General features: G+C 36.1%; 1 protein-coding gene across 1 annotated transcript in view; it reads right to left on the bottom strand.

The window, feature by feature from the left end:
• Positions 1–16,478, bottom strand: part of PIGU (phosphatidylinositol glycan anchor biosynthesis class U) — a 591,944-nt gene that overhangs the window by 113,898 nt on the left and 461,568 nt on the right. Inside the window, exon 9 of the mRNA XM_044090281.1 lies at positions 8,698–8,841. Coding sequence (XP_043946216.1) covers positions 8,698–8,841 — 144 coding nt within the window. The remainder of the gene's footprint in view (positions 1–8,697; positions 8,842–16,478) is intronic.

A 16,478-nucleotide genomic window follows, 5' to 3' on the forward strand; every position in this document is an offset into this window, starting at 1 on the left:
ATGAAGCTAAAAAATGGACAGAATCATATTCTATGCAACATGGACTACATGGAATGAAAGACTTAATGAAATCAGATACAATGGAAAAGGGACTGAAATAAATACTGGAAAAATATGGTTTTGGTTGTGGGTAAAAGAGTAGGGGGAAATACTTAAAATGGAAATATCAATATATTGGAAATATGTAAATATTGTAAATATGTAAAAATATGAATTGTATATATGTATACAAATACAAAAAAAACCCTACTTATCACTGTTGTGAGTGGGGATCATTTTGGAGGAGCACTACATGTTTCTGTTTGAGGCACAGAGGCAGCCTGGAGAAAGACAGAGGTAGATGGATAGAGAAGGAGATGAAGAAGTAGTTAAAGAAATGAAGGAGAAAGCAAATATCAAGACTGGAGAATGTGTGTAGGATTCAGAGGGAATGTTTCAAAGAAACCGGTTTGATGGAGATGACTCAGCAAATGGTGGATGTATAATTACAACCCCCCCTAGTTGGGAAGGTTGTGAGATGACTTACTTAAGAAATGGTGGTGCAGAGTGAGCCATAAAGTGAAAGAGATGTTTCCTATGGGAACATTATGGTGAAAATACAACAGGATGATGCAGATACAATCCTGAAGAACAGTGGTGATATGGAAAAGAAAACATATGCAGAGAAAGTAAAAGAAGGCAAAAGTGGAGTAGTAGAAAAGAAGGCTGAAGAAAATGAAAAACGGAAGTACTTGGTAAGGATTCAAAGTAAAGAATACAAAGAAATTGGCAGGTGTGAAGTGTGGGGCAATTTACTAGTTCCTTAGAGTGTAAAAGCACATGAGGTAACAGCATTTATACTTATTAAGAAAGAGACATTTTGTGACATTATATCTGAGACTGTTTTTTCAATGAAGATTTTCTTGGAGAATATGAAAAAAGAAAGACTGTAACCCAAGGAATCTTTATGTGATAAAAGTATTTAAACAGGGAGACAAAAAAGAAGATCCATGTGCAATTTCAAACAGACATAGAAAGAGAGACTCTGAATGGACAATTGAAAGTTTTATATAAAGAAAAAAGGTGTTTATTAACTGGTAACTGGGATTGTAATATTGTGTTTACAATCGAAAGAGAAAAAATTATACATATACAAAGCATGATAAATGTGGAGGGGAATGGGGTGTTGTAAAATACTGGGAACAATCCAAAACATGCTTCTTTTGTGTAATAGAAGGACATTTGATAAGTAATTGTGACAAAAGAAAAAGTTACATTTGTGGTAAAATGGGACATGATGCTAAAAAAATGTGAACTGAAATGTTATAAATGTAATAAAATTGGACATTTATGGATGGACTGCAAAAATGAAGACAAGATAAAAAGAAAAAGAAAGGGAAGAAAATGAACAAACAAGAAATTTTTAGAAGTATTAAAAAAAGAAGAAAAATTAGACAAGAAAAAAACAACAAACATGACATAGAAGAAGGTTCTGAAATAAACAATGAAGAAGACAAACTGGGAAGTAGTAAAAGGAAAAAAATAATTCAGTTTGCAAAACACAGAAAAAGATAATTTACAGGGATAAGTACAAAAGAAAAAAGAAAGGAAATAGATGAAAAACAATATATACAGCTAAAGACTGGGGCTTGGTATAATGGTTAATATGTTTGGTGACTCACAGACACAAGATACAAGGCTTGATTCTCACCTTTGGAAAGGAAACTGGTGAGGCTTAGAATGGCCTATTAGGAAAGCTAGCCTAGTAATCAGCTATGAACTTTTGAAACCATGACTCTAAAGAAAAAGGGAAAATTAAAAATTTAGAGTGCTTTCTGTAAATGTGAATGCTATTAAGAATAGAGTAAGAATAACAGGAATTCTGGAGTGATGTAATGCATGTGATGTAGATGGAATTACATGAGAAGACACAAGATTTTTAACAAATGAAGAAAGATTACAAACAGAGAAACTATGGGGAGGAAAGACATTCTGGAATATGGGAATGAGAGATGTTGTGGAATAGCTGTATTCTGTAGAAATACAGTAAAGATATTAAATGTAACTTTAGCAAAAATGGGAAAATCAACCATTGTAGATTTAAAATGGAAAGAAAAAGTATACCGAATTATAATACTATATACTTATACTAACTGTAAAGAAAGGGAACGCTTATTTCATCAGATTTTAGATTATGTGGTGATAAACATGAATATTAAAATAACAGGAGACTTTAATTGTGATTTAAGAGGCAAGCATAAAAAGAAAGGAAATGATATAAGAAAAATGTTAGAAGTTATAAGCTGTGGTAAGTTAAAACTTTGGGACAAAAATTCATGGACTTACAAAAGGGGTATGTTTAGAACTTACATAGACTATTTTATAGTATTAGAAGGTTTAGTTATAGGAGAAGAGGAGGTAGATGAAACAGGATTTTCTGATCATCTTGTAATATGGCTAGATATAAAAGTAAGCAAGGAATAATTCTATAAGCAAAGGAATAAAAAGGATAAATGAGAATGCATGGAATGAAGAAGGAAAGAAATTAGTAATACAGTTATGGAAAGATCACAGTACCATGAGAGCATTTTATAAAAATTGGTCCGAATGGTGGATGATATTTAAGGAAAAATAAAAAAAAAAAAAGTTTTTTTACAGTGGAAATATGATGTGAAAAAATTAGAAAAAGAAAAATATAAAATAATATATAATGATGGATTGGAAGATTTAGAACATAATGACAGAAAGTACTTTGATAAAAAAGAGAGTTATATGGAATAAATCAAGAAAAAAATACAAGAATTGTTATATAAGCAAAGATATTTTTACAAGGAAAAAGAGAAGTATCGGGTTACTTAAGCAGATTAGTAAAGGAAGCTGGTAGTGTAATGAGAGAAATAAAAAATATAAACGGAGAAACAAAAAAGAACCCAGGAAAAGACTATGAATAGTGTAGTACGATATGTACAAGAAATGTTTAAAGAAAAAAGAAGGCAGAAAAAAAACACTGAAAGCAAAAAAGTTAATAGAAAAAGAGAATAAAGAGTCAGAAAAAAATATTTGTTTAAATGAGATATATAAAGTGTTAAGACAAGTAAATACAGATTTGGCTGCAGATTCAGATGGAATGAGGTGTGAAATGTATAAAAATTTAAGGGATTGTGAAAAAAATATTTTAAAAGATTTTGAATGAATGGTTAAATGAAAGTTTTATGTACAAAGAATTATGTAGTGGAATACTTGGAACAGAATTAAAAAATGAAGACCAATAGTACTGAATAATAATGATTATAAGATATTTATGAAACTAATACAAAAGAGATTTAAAACTAAAATGGAAGATATTATATAAGGTAACATATATAGTATAAAGGGGATGGGGAAGGGTTGTCAAGAATTATTAAAATCAGAGAAATTGTGGATGATATTATTAATAGAAAAGAAGTGAAAATCATGATAGAATACCTTATTAAGGCATTTGGCACAACTGGACATGAAATCTTATGGGTAATAATGAAAGAATATAATATAAGTGAGAACGTTAGGAAATTATTTATGTCAGTGTACGTTGATAATAAAGTAAAAATACTTGCAAATGGCTGGTTAAGGCAAGAGGTATACATATGAAGAGTGGTGTAAGACTGCGGTGTCCAATGGGTTGTATACTCTTTGCATTAGTTATGAATGTGACAGTATGTGAAATAAATTATAAAATGAAGGAGGCGGGGTATATAACACCTGAAGGGATAAGAATTCCAGTTCTGTTAACATATGCAGATAACATTATAATAATTGCAGAAAAAAAAACACATTTTTGATAAAAGAAGAAATAATTTGAACAAATGAGTGTCAAGAGATGATAGGAAAGGCTTTAAATAAAGAGAAAAGTGAAGGTTTAGGTGACATAGTAAAGACTGGGGTGTATATTTTACAATGAATGAAATTTCTGTATTGGGTATAAAATTTGGATACAAGTAGAATTCAGCAGGAAAACAAAACAAGAAATACAGCAAACATGTCTTTTCTGAAGAACATATAAATTATCATTCAGATAAAAGGCTTATTTGATAAATCCAGTACTGCTGGGAAAAATAGTATACTTACCAAATGTATTGATGTTGCCAACAGTATTTGAAAAGGAATTATTGCAGATATGTTTTTCATTTATATGAGGTTGTAGTTTAAACCCAGTAAAAAGAGTTCTGTATGTAAATAAAGGAGGAGGTGGTTTAGGGTTAATTAATCCAGTGGTATATGCTGCTTCATTAAATTTGTACAAAGTGTTAAAGTGGACAAATGAAAAAGATGAGAAAGAAGTAGTAAAACTGTAAGTATGATACATTTTGGGGTATGGTAAAAACAGTAAAACAAAAAAAGAGTGTATAAATGAAGAAATAAAATATTATCAAAACAATAATTTTGTGGAAAATAAAAGTTGATGACACAGAAAAAGATAGAAAAGTTTGGTATAAGAATGTAATGATAAAGGATTACTATGTAAAACCAAGGGAAAATCTAACGGATGAAAAAAAAAATTTAATCTATAAAAATAAGAAACAAATGGTGCAATAAGAAAGTAGAATTGTCAAGATTTTTTGTGGAAACAGGTAATAAATTGCCAGTAAAAGGCAATATGCCATATAACAATAAAAATGATAGAATATGTTTACATTGTCGGGAAGCGGTAATAACGGAACATGTGTTCCTGAAATGCAAAAGAATAAAAAGGTCATGGGGAAAACTATGTAAAGATTTTTTGAAGAGTGGATAACAGACATGCATATGATTAAATATGGATATTATAAGAACAGAGGTAAAGAATATGTTACAAGAATAGATAAAAAATTATGTTATATGGGTTAAATGAAATGAAAGAATAAATTAAATTATGTTTAATGGTAAATGGATTTTTGCAATATTAAGTAAAATCAGATGGTGGTTGTGGAAATAGGAGTGGGGGTCTTAGAGAATTGTAAAAGAAATTATGAATATGTGTAAACAGATTTGTATATTTAAATATTTGCACGTGTAAATATTTGTAAATATGTAAATATTTTGTAAATAAGAGTTATTTCTATATATAAATAAAGGCCCCCTACGCTTTTTGGTAGGTTCTGTGATCGTTTACATCCATCTGATGTACCACCAACTCAAGAAGATGCGGCCTTGGTTTAATGCCTCATCCGAAGTATGGCATGCTTAGGAGTGCAGCACCCCCCCCCCTTATGCTGCATGACAGTGTCAGCAATCAGTCTACCTGTTATGGGAATTAAAAAGATGAACAATTTTTCCGTTAGGTTATTAAGCTAAAAGATACATTAATGTTGGTTCCTTGAACACCTTGGATTATTATGTTCCTCCAGTGAATAATAGGATTTAACAAAAAAGTGAAATGTTCTGTGTGGACCACAGCAAATGTAATTTTTTTTTCTGTCTCATGAAATTTTGCAGAAAAAAAAGTGAAAATTATCTTGTACAAAGACAACCTTTTGCATTTTAAGAATAAGGTCTAAATTCCAAATGTTACAAATAATGACACCCTTTCTTATCTTCAGGTTCTCAGTAATGTATTTCGGTTAAATCACTTTTGCTAGTTTAACATAACAGTCATAATTAAATTACAATCATTTAGTATCCCCATTAAAACAAAACCAAAATAGCCAAAGTCAAACATTTATGCCCAGACAATGACTGTATCAATAATTAAAATTTCTTTCTACTGCTTGGTGTAGAGGGGCTGGTATAATGCTTAAGGCCTTTACCTCACAAAGAGGAGGGTACAGGGTTTAATTCTCAACAAGGCAAAATTTACTAGGCTTAAAATGGTCCACCAGGCAGCTAGCTTAGAACTTGACTATGAACCTATGAACCTGCTCTAATCAAAATGCATGCTTTACTTTTTGTTCTGGATAACTCCTTCTTCCACCCTCTGCTCCTAACATCTGTGCATGTTTAAGATAGATAGCAGGTATGTGAATACTGACTTTTAATTATCTGTCAAGAAAACCCACAGTTAATAGCCGACACTGCTTCTTCTGTGGACCATCTCTCAGTATCAAGTCATGCATTCTGTAGTTCTCATGCTCTGGAGCAAGCAGACATCCACCAGAACACTCCATGACAATATATACCAGTCCAAAAAGGAAGCACCTAGCCTCACGTTCCTCATTTCTGACCTTCAAATCAACAAGGCTATAGAATCATAAACTTGCAAGATTAATTGTAACATTTATCCAAACAGTGGGTGGAGGCATAATCCAATAAATGGTACATCAATCAGTATTGTGAGCACCTGTACACCTGTTATTACATGCTCCAAAAGTAACACATTTTGTGGGAGTTTCTCAGTACAGTGTTTAAATCCATGCCTTCCACCATCTTAAAAAACTTCCTATAAATCACAAGTTTATTCAGGGACCAATACTTATTTGAAATTAAATGAGCAACTTCTCATTCCAAATTCCTAGAAAACCTGTGGAAGTAACAGACACCTGGGGTTCCATCTGGGCATCTTTAGTTTCTTGCCATCCAAACTAGCTGTGGCTGTTTGTGTTACAAGAATATGATATGCTGCTGCTTGATGGTCTGTTACTACATAATGTACCATCAGTACATCTCTTTCTTTAGGGTTATTTGTTGCATACCAACTGTTCTGTCAGATAATGCAGCATCTTAGCTGTATTAGGGCAGTCTGAGCTGATCCAGTTGTACAGAACTAGTCTTTTATTTCTCACAATCTGTGCTGAGTACACACTGCCACAAACATTGACTAACTGGAGGAATATTCTACTTCAGGCCATGAAAGAAAACATGGAAAAAAATAGATAATCCTGTATCAATACCTTGCAGCTGCAAAAGCATGTTGAGGAGCAGCATACCAGCAGATCAACAGATGAGATACGTGTCTCAATATTATTGCCCTCATCACTGGATACATTTGAGGAGGGTCAATGTGGTTGGGGCAGTTTTACTTCCAAAGTCTTACAGTAAAGTAATACCTTCAAAAGTTACTTGGTGGTTTACAATATAGTGCACTTAATGCTGGGTATCCGTTTTACTCTAGCTGGATTACTTTTTTTTCACTTGGTTTCCTTGTAGGCTTATCCAGATCCAGAGTCCTGCAAAGGCGTGAAGAGAAGCTTGTGTCACAGCTGCACAGACATCAAACAAATAAGACTTCTTGAAAAATGCAAGAGATACAGCCATTGCTTTTGCGCTTATCCTGGGTTAAATGAGGTTTACTTTATTTCTTATATTTTAAAGCTAAGAAACCTCCACAGATGACTAACATGATGAATTATATGACAAACCAGCTGTGTCAAATATATAACAGTTGTCTCAGTATAAGCTAATACGTACGAACTTTTAACAGCAGTCAGTTTAGTAATGCATAATTCAAATGGTGGGTGCCATGCCATGATGTATAGACAGGAATGTTGTTTGTACTTCCATGTATCCATATATAATTGTTACCCCAATATTTATTTATATATATATATATATATATATATATATATATATATATATATATATATATATATATATATATTATTCTAATGTTTAACTGTAGGATGCCATGCCATGCTGCATAAGACAGAAAAGTGTTCTGAACATTTTTATGCATTATTATTTTTAAGCATTGGTACATTTTACTACTTCACCATTCTGTTATATGCATTTTAAGCACATTTAAATATTTTCAGACATTTTTACCAACAATATTTTTAAAAGGTTCTCAAATATTTAAATATTTTTAATAACTGTATGTTTACATATTATGAGTATGATTTACTGTGTCACAATACTAGACAAGAGAGTGTGTATACTTACATGCCTTTTAATAAGTCCAGGGGGTGTTTTGAAAGAATCTCTTAAAGAAAGTAATTACTTATTGAGTGGACCCTCATAGCATCATCAGTGTGTTGGGAATAGCCCTCACCCATTGGCTGACTAACAATATGCTTGCACCACGGACTGTATTTAAATGCACTGGTTTTAGTGCATGCCTTTACCTGAAGAAGTCTCATCACCAGGTGGAACGAAAAGCGCTTTGTGTTCACAGTTTTATCATGTACTCCAACATATATTTTGTATTTTTTATTATTTTTGCTTGTGCTTCATTAAAGAAAAGGAACTACAGTACTCGGAGTGGACTTACCTTCTTCCGCAAGTGTCTTGGATTGTTGTTTGGTCTCCTACTTTTCCTGGTTTTGTGACAGGAATGAATGTCAGAGATCTGTTGCATTCAGTATATCGAATTTAATACATTTTGAAATCCAACTGGACAGAGTAACTTTTGAGAGTTTCAATCTATCCTGTTGGAGGCATAAGATATAACTGAAGATCTTTCTCCATTATCACTGTTAACACCAGCTAATAAACTACCTCTTGCATTACATTGTCGGACTGTTTTATGTATTCCATCATTGCAATTACACCTAGATTTGAATTACTTATACAATAAATGCTGGTACTGAGATATGAATATTTTGTTTTTATTTGATGAACTTACACTACTGGTGCGCATTCAGATGCTAGTAAGAAAAAAGAAATAGATGAATTAACCTGCAATGTCATAAAAAAGGTTATAATATGCTTTTTTTGAAAATTATGTAAACTAATCCTGGACACTTTTAACATGATTAAACTTATATGACTTGCATACAAACTAAAAGCAATGGGTTTACTTGATACTAAATGCATCACAAGTTAACTTACTTTAATTTTACAGCCAATGGAATAGTGTAGAAGAAGACATTAATCTGGAAGACGCAGACGAAGAACAGACTGAAGTGCTCAAATATCTCTGCAAAGAAATACCAGAACAATCCAATGTTGGGTGTCAAATCTGGAACAGAAAGACTAAAGAAAAAATAACAGGTTTAGTAAAATGTAGAAGTACTTTTGCACAAATTTCCAAATGAGCCAAACTGCTGTTTATGCTTCTCTCACTGCATGCATTTCTGAAAACTGAGCAAAGTGTATGACTTATGATTGGACAAGTGAATGCATGCTTACAGCTGAGGGGAAGTTAGTATGCAAATATCTGCAGGTAAAAAATTATATTAAGAATTTATACTTCAAAATATGACTATGTAGAATAGTCCTAAATGTCAAAGATGATTGACACCTTTGGCAGTCAGCAACTCTCACTACACTAGATTAAAAATTTAAAGCTTTTCAATCCTACATGAAACATTTTTCAGAGACATGGATGAAGATGAGAAAAGAACTATCCAAACACTTATAATGATCTATGCCAATGCTGGCATTCACAGCAGCTTAGATTTGGCTTTCCTGATTTAAATAGTGCATTTTTCAAGTCAGTAAGGACACTGATGGTAAACCTGGCACCATGACTAGATTGCTTATTCAAGAAGACATGATTTAACATTCCTTCTGTTTCACTGTGGCAGCCTGATAATCTCTAACAACAGAATGTTCTGAAATACAGCCATCTCCTGCATAAAATAAACAAGAGGCATCTTCAGACGATTCCTTGTCTGCTTTACTACAACAAAATAAAGAGTTATTAGGTGGTGGCACCTATTTATTTAAATTTCAGGAACAACAGATAACCATCTCCTCTAAAGTTTTTACTTCCTTTCAAATAGTACAACAGAACACCCTCGCTCTATATTCACTGTGGAATGCACTTTTTATCTGGTGTGGAATCTTCATTAATAAGTATAGTTTAAGACCCTGGCATAGATGAAATGCTGAGAGTTACTAGTTTTAAGGATCACTTATTATAATGAAAATAAAAGTTAGGTGGCTTCACTGACAAAGTTATAAATCACACCTTTCGAGTGAGGTGAAGGCCTTATGAACATTTTGGGTCAAGAGATCACCCTTCTTAAAAGGGACTCACTTTAGCAGCAAATCATAACAACAAGCTTACTCACTTGTGAAACTGTCATAATCTAACTGGTTTTCCACAGATGTGTTGTTCCCTTGTGTTGACAAGTGCTGGGCTCACACCTGCAGTAGTAGTGACTCAGATGGTGCATGACTTCCATACAAGTGGTGTTTGTGTACTGTTGCTATATAATACACTTGAAAAGATAGTAAGAAAACATGCAGGGCTCATATGAAACGTATACATTTTTCTAAGCCTTCACCAATATGTCTTGAGTCAATTTGTTTCCAGTCAAAGCTAAGCAGTGAAGTAGTCATCCAGGCTGCCATAGAGGTGTTCTGTGCTCCTACCCGTATCCTGGCAATAACAGTGTTTCTATTAAGGCCCTATAAACTCACAAGCTACAAGGGCTACCACCACGGATTGGGATCACAGTGCCCACCATCCTCAGTCCTGGACATTTCAGCATCATGCACTCCCTTGCTTGGTGGTGACCATCCAGCTGGAACCCCTGCTCTATCTGCCCCAGACGAATGAGCTGGCATCAGCTGCTCACTACCACCCAGCCCGATCAGCTCTTCTCTCAGCTGAGCCACTATTTGAATTCAGGCTGTGTGGAGGTTTTTGTCAGGTCTTTACCTCTCTATGCTACACAAACCTGAGATCAGAACTAAACAAATAAACTGAATAATACTAAATAACGAGGTAGTTTAAATGCAAAGTAACTGAAGAACTTAATAAACAAAAGCTTTGATTTGTAGTTAATCAGGCCTTCCTATACCCTCTTTCATTTTAAATTATTCCATTTCCAATGTTGGGGCACCTTCAGTGATGGAAGCGTGACTTTATTTACCCACATTTGTTATACTTTCATGTAAAATAAATGTGCCCCCCCCCCCATTCCTAAGGTGGCACAGCCTCAGAATTACTTATGTTTAGTAGACTATGGGGGTACACGCTCTACATATTACAGGTTCATAAAGTATTAGGCTAGCGGCCATTGTGGGTCATTTTAAACCTAGCCAATTTCCCTTTTTTGGGCTGGAATTAACCTATCCCATTTGGTTAGAGATTGGCCTTACCCATACCGTTGTCAATAATTATATATTACCCATAATCAGAATAACTGGGATCATACCACAGATAATGTGAGGAGACCCGTGCATGAGATAAAGCATTTCGGAGCTGCACTTGTCCATTAGTAGAACAGGGGGTAGTCCTTTGGTAAATATTCTGTTTTCCATCCATAGAAAGATTCAATTTGTGCTTGAATATGTATAGGGGTGAATTTTGTTTCTGTGGATGGGGAGTCTGTTCCAGAGAGCAGTATCCTCTGCAAGATACACCTGCCCCTCCAAACTGTTCAGTCGATGTTGCACAGGATGGTTAGATCCCTAGACTAAATATTTTCTGATGTCATTTAACTTGCTGATGTGCAGTAAATCCATCAGTACTGGGTTGGAGGATACCTTGTATGCCAGACATAGTTAATCTCTTAGTAGTCTGTAGGATACAGAGTATAATGACAGGGCTTTGAGTTTCTCCATAAATCACATGTTGTTTAGGCCTTGTATCCTTTAAGTAAGGTATCTCTGTGGGTGATCTAGTTTTTGCATGTATCTGGACAGGTACATGCCAAAAGGGTGTCTTATATTCAATGACGGGCTAATGAGGGTTGAGTAAAGGGGGACAAGGACATCTCTAGATCTTGACACAATCCATTTGTTTATAAGCTGTGCAATATAGAAGGACTTTATTACAACAGTGTACATATGTTGGTCAAAAGTTAGGTCACTGTCCACATAAGTTCCCAAATCTCAAACAAATGGGTCAACTCTTAGGTGCATATTATTAATGTGGTAGTTCCCTTGGGATAAAGGACTTCCCAAAGGATACAATAATGCATTCTTTGGCATTTAGGTTCAGTTCATGATTTTGGTACCAGTTATTTATTTGGAAGTAAGGGAAAATCTGAATTCCCTGTGTGCAGCAGTGAGCCACCATTGGAGCTAGTCATTTTGTAAAGACTCCTGGTGTAGAACGACCAAAGGGCAAAGAAGTAACCTGAAAATGTGATGAGACAAGAGATGAATCTGAGGAATTTCCTGCAAGAAGGTAAATGTGAATGTAGGCATCCTTTAGGTCTTGGGATACCAGAATAGTGTGGGGGAGAATGAATGGGAGGAGGGTGGGAACAGAGAGCATTTTGAAAGAATGGACTCACAGGAAAGTGTTAGATAGATTCATAATTGGTTTCCACTGTCCTTCCTTCCTTGGTACCAGAACGATCATGGAACAAAAGCCTTTTCCTTTGAAGGGATTTGGCATCCCTACTATGGTGCCTTGATTGAGTATGCCCTGAATAATACGGCCAAGCAATGGAAGCTGATTGAGAAGTGGAAAAGGCATGCCATTTAGGGATGGACTGCCTTACCAAGTCATTCTTTGATGACAATCAGAACCCATTTGTCTGTAGTTACCATTTCCCAAAAAGGGAGAGACAAAGAAAGTCTTTTGACTAGAGGGGTACAGGGGTTGGGGGGCTAATTGGGAAGGTAGTCACAGGTTTTTGCAAAGGGAGGGCACCCAAAGGAGATTCCCTATGAGGTTTGTCTGGAAATGTTTTTCTTGATATTTTCTTTGTTTGTAAGTGGACCTAAGGTCCTTCTTAACAAAAAAAAAAAAAAAGTAGACTTGGGATGGGTAAATTCTATATCTAGGGACTGTAGAAAGGAGAATCTGTCTACAGTCTTTCATAGTCTTGCCTTCTTCTTGTAGGGCTTTGAAGAGACTGGCAGTCTGTGGACCAAACAAGAGATCCTTGTCCAGTTGCAAATCTAGTATTTTACACTTGAAGTCCTCAGGGACGGGCTGACTGCGCTGCCATGCATGCCGTCTGATGACTGAACTCAATGGCAGCAGCCTGGAGGAGACATCCACAACATCATTAACTGCATTTTATGCTGTGTCTGGCTATTTGCATAGCTTGAGACAGTAAGGTCTGCATTTGCTGCTTAGAATTCACTGACTGTGGGTCTGACATAACCTTTGGCAAAGAATGTAATACAGAGAGCAAATACTTAAGTCATTTGGATCTGGTAGTTAATGGTGCAGAAAGTGTACACCTTCTTCCCCACCTATCCATAGCCTTACTATCTTTGTCAGTGGGAAGGGCGTTAGGCCTGGGGAGCAGCTTAGGTGGCTTATCTGAGGAAAGGGAGCCTGCAGCAGGGTCAACCACAGGATTCTGATACAGGTATTTAAGGTCTTCAAGTACCTTATACAACCTGTCTGGCCTTTTAGGTGCTGGTGGCTGTGAATCAGGAGCTGGAGATGTAGACTGGAAGGTGTCCTGGTATGCCTCTAGAGCTGGTGGGACTGGAGAGGAGCTTGTGTACCCATTTCCAGAAGGCTACACAGTATCTCTTTTGTACATCAGACAATTGCTTGGATTGCCATTAAAAATGCCTCATCATGTTTTGAATAGTTTCTCCAAAAGATGCTTCTTCAATAGGAGAATCTGGAGAAAGCGAGTCTCTTCCATCCAAAGAGAGCTGAGCTGTAGAATGCATTTCTGAGGAGTAATCCAGAGAATGATCAGTGTCTATATTTTGTTTATACTCAGAGGAAGATGAATCTTGGGTGTGTACTTGTGGGGCCTGATGCAGCTGGGTCACAGAAGGAGGAGGCTTCAGGGTCATGATAACTTTAAATAAGCCTTGGGAGAAGTCAATCCATTTTTTTTCCTTAGAAGATGTAGGTGAGGTCACATGCCTAGTTTTTTTTTCTTTTTATGTGTGATGTCTACCTGAACAAGTCTTGAAGGTTCAGATCCCTGGAATACTTCAGAGTACCTGGAACCTCTTCCTGGGCTAGGATTTGGAGGACTCAGTGTGCTTTCTCCGATACGATTAAACATGGTTCCTCCAAGGTATCTACCATCTGTATGGCCTGAGGAGCCATAAAGACCTCCAATGGAGTCTCATTAGTGAGCAACTGAGAGGATATCTGACATACTGCTAGATCTACAACCTCAGTGGGTACATCTGATTCAGAAATGTTAGACTGCAAATCATCCTGGGGTCTCGAGTTTCTTCTTTGGTGAAGGGTGATGTCATGTGCTGGGGATTCTGCCATATTTGCTTGAGCCAGGTGTTTCAGATGGTGCACCTCAAGTTACATGTTAAAGGAGGACAGCCTCGACTTATGGGTTTTCCAGAATGAAGGACTGTCAGAGCAGGATCTATAGTCCTGCTCCAGGCCTAAACAAAAAGGCACTCACTGTACAAGTCCTTGTACAGAATCTGCCCACCACATTCGCACTTAACCCTTCTAGCTGACATCTAACAAAAGTTTTAAAACACAGATCAAAATACAAAAAAGGAAGGTTCCCCATTTATCTGAAAACTGAAAAAGTAAAGCTACCAATGACCTAATGTAGAGCAGTCCAATGGTTGTACAACCTTAGTCCGGGTAAGATAGTCTGAGGAACTCATGCATATGGTTTGCCTATATACCCCGATGTATATGAGTTGAGGGCATGTGTCAAACACAAGCTCTCAAGAAGGTAAAGCTTTGATATGCTGGACATCAGCAGATGAAAATCCGTATGTTAAGAATACTGCAATAGTACTTTCAGTTAGGACAGCAATATATACACTGGGTTTAAGAACACAGCTACATCAGGATGGGTGGGAAGGAAAAACAGTTAGGCCCTTAGCTCTGAGCTGACTGGCCTGGATTTGCCTTAATGCAAAGACTAGTCCTGAACTAGCCTGACATATACTCAGTACATAAGAATAAGATTAGAGTTTAATACCAACAGTTAGGTCACTTAAACAGCAAAATGCTGTACAACTGTGTACTGGAACTACTAATACAGGCTTAAAGACCTTAGCTAAAGCAGACACAGACTGTTAAAATGAATTTAAAATCAGATCAAGAAATTAAAAAAAAAAAAAAAATCTCATATTTCTTTCTCTGTGTAATAGAACCAATTCCAATTCATTTTTCAGGCACCAAAGTTAATATGCAACTCCAGTGTTTGCTACCTAATTGTTTGACTTCTTGGAGGAAATTAGATTTTTATTAAAATTACGTTTATTCTCTTGTAAAGCTGCTGCTGTACTTTTGTGGAATACATATATCTTATAAGTTTTGCCATTTTCTAATACTGCTTCACACATGTGAAGCATTTATATTGTTAGTGATGTACACAGGAAAAGGACTACACCCCTACCTGTTTGTTGGCCTCTTGCTTACTTCAGGACCAGGTGAAATGAAAAATTTCTATGTATTTCTTTCTATTAGTAAATGAGGTGCATTCTCAGCAAATTAAAAGTATGACCAGAGTTTCAGTATTTCACTGTATAGGTGCAAACCAGCTAATTTTCATTCTTTACTGCAACCATACCTTATAAATAGACAGTTGATGTTGTCAGCATTTCTTAATTCTAAGTTTTGGCATTTTGTATCCTAGCTTTTGATGATCCAGTCATCTGAAACTTACCTTTAATAGGGAAAACATCTGCATATACTAGAATTAGCAATACTGTAAGAATTATATAACACTTTGTAGAAAAATTAAGTACGTAAGAAAAACTGTCAGAAAGAAAAGTAGAACTATATGCATCGTAGTTCCACAAACTAAGCAACATCAAACAACAAAAGTATGGCTGCTACCTCAAAATATGTAAAAGGGGGTGATAAATGTCCTTCCCTTCCATAGTCATCTCTGCCCTCAAATGTCTCCCTACAACTGTATTTTTCTTTAGAAGGGGTCAGTGTTGCAATAAATTGCGACACAAGGTCAGAATCCCAAGCAATGCTGGAAAATCCAGGATCCACAGCAGGAGACAGTTAAAGGATCCTTTGCAGTATAGACACGCTAAAGTTTTTCCTATGTCTAAACTTTTTCTTCTTCTTCTCTTTCGGCTTTTTCCCGGTTAAGGGTCACCAGAGTGGATCACCTGTCCGCTCATGATTGGCAGTGGCCTAATGGTTAAGGTGTTTGCCTTACAAACACAAGGTACAGGGTTTGAATCTCACAGGGGATAATTGGCTAGGCTTAAAATGGCTCCCAAGGGCAATTAGCCTAGTACTAATCGATGAATAAACTTGTTTCTCTATAAATTTACTGTGTTGAGTTGCCAGCCCAGCACCCAACCTTCCGCAGAAGGCACACACACATGCAAGCACTCAAGCTTAGGGCCAGTTTAGAGTGTCCAATCCACCTACAGCATGTCTTTGGGATGTGAGAGGAAACTGGAGCACCCAGAGGAAACCCACGCGACCACAGGGAGGACATGCAGACTCTAAACAGAAGGCACCCCAGCCGAGGATCGAACCGGAGAACCTCTTGCTGTGAGGAGGCAACGCTAACCGCTGCACCACCACGGCCACCCTTCCTACTCTGATTCTAAATTGTAATACTCGGCAAATGTATAGTCAGCAGTCCAGCTATCAGTTTCTTGCATATCTTGTGCAGAAACATTCTTAAAACACGCTACTATTGCTGCAGCTCTGGTCATATGTGCCTTAACAGTATATTTCAATACCTTTTTGTATTTGTCATAACAGAGACAATATAATGTACCAGCTACTCTGACAATGGCTGCTTTGTAAACGGTATTCTCTAACA

Source organism: Protopterus annectens, chromosome 12.part0 (assembly GCF_019279795.1).
Source record: "Protopterus annectens isolate FY-2018-M chromosome 12.part0, PAN1.0, whole genome shotgun sequence".
NCBI lineage: Eukaryota > Metazoa > Chordata > Ceratodontiformes > Protopteridae > Protopterus > Protopterus annectens.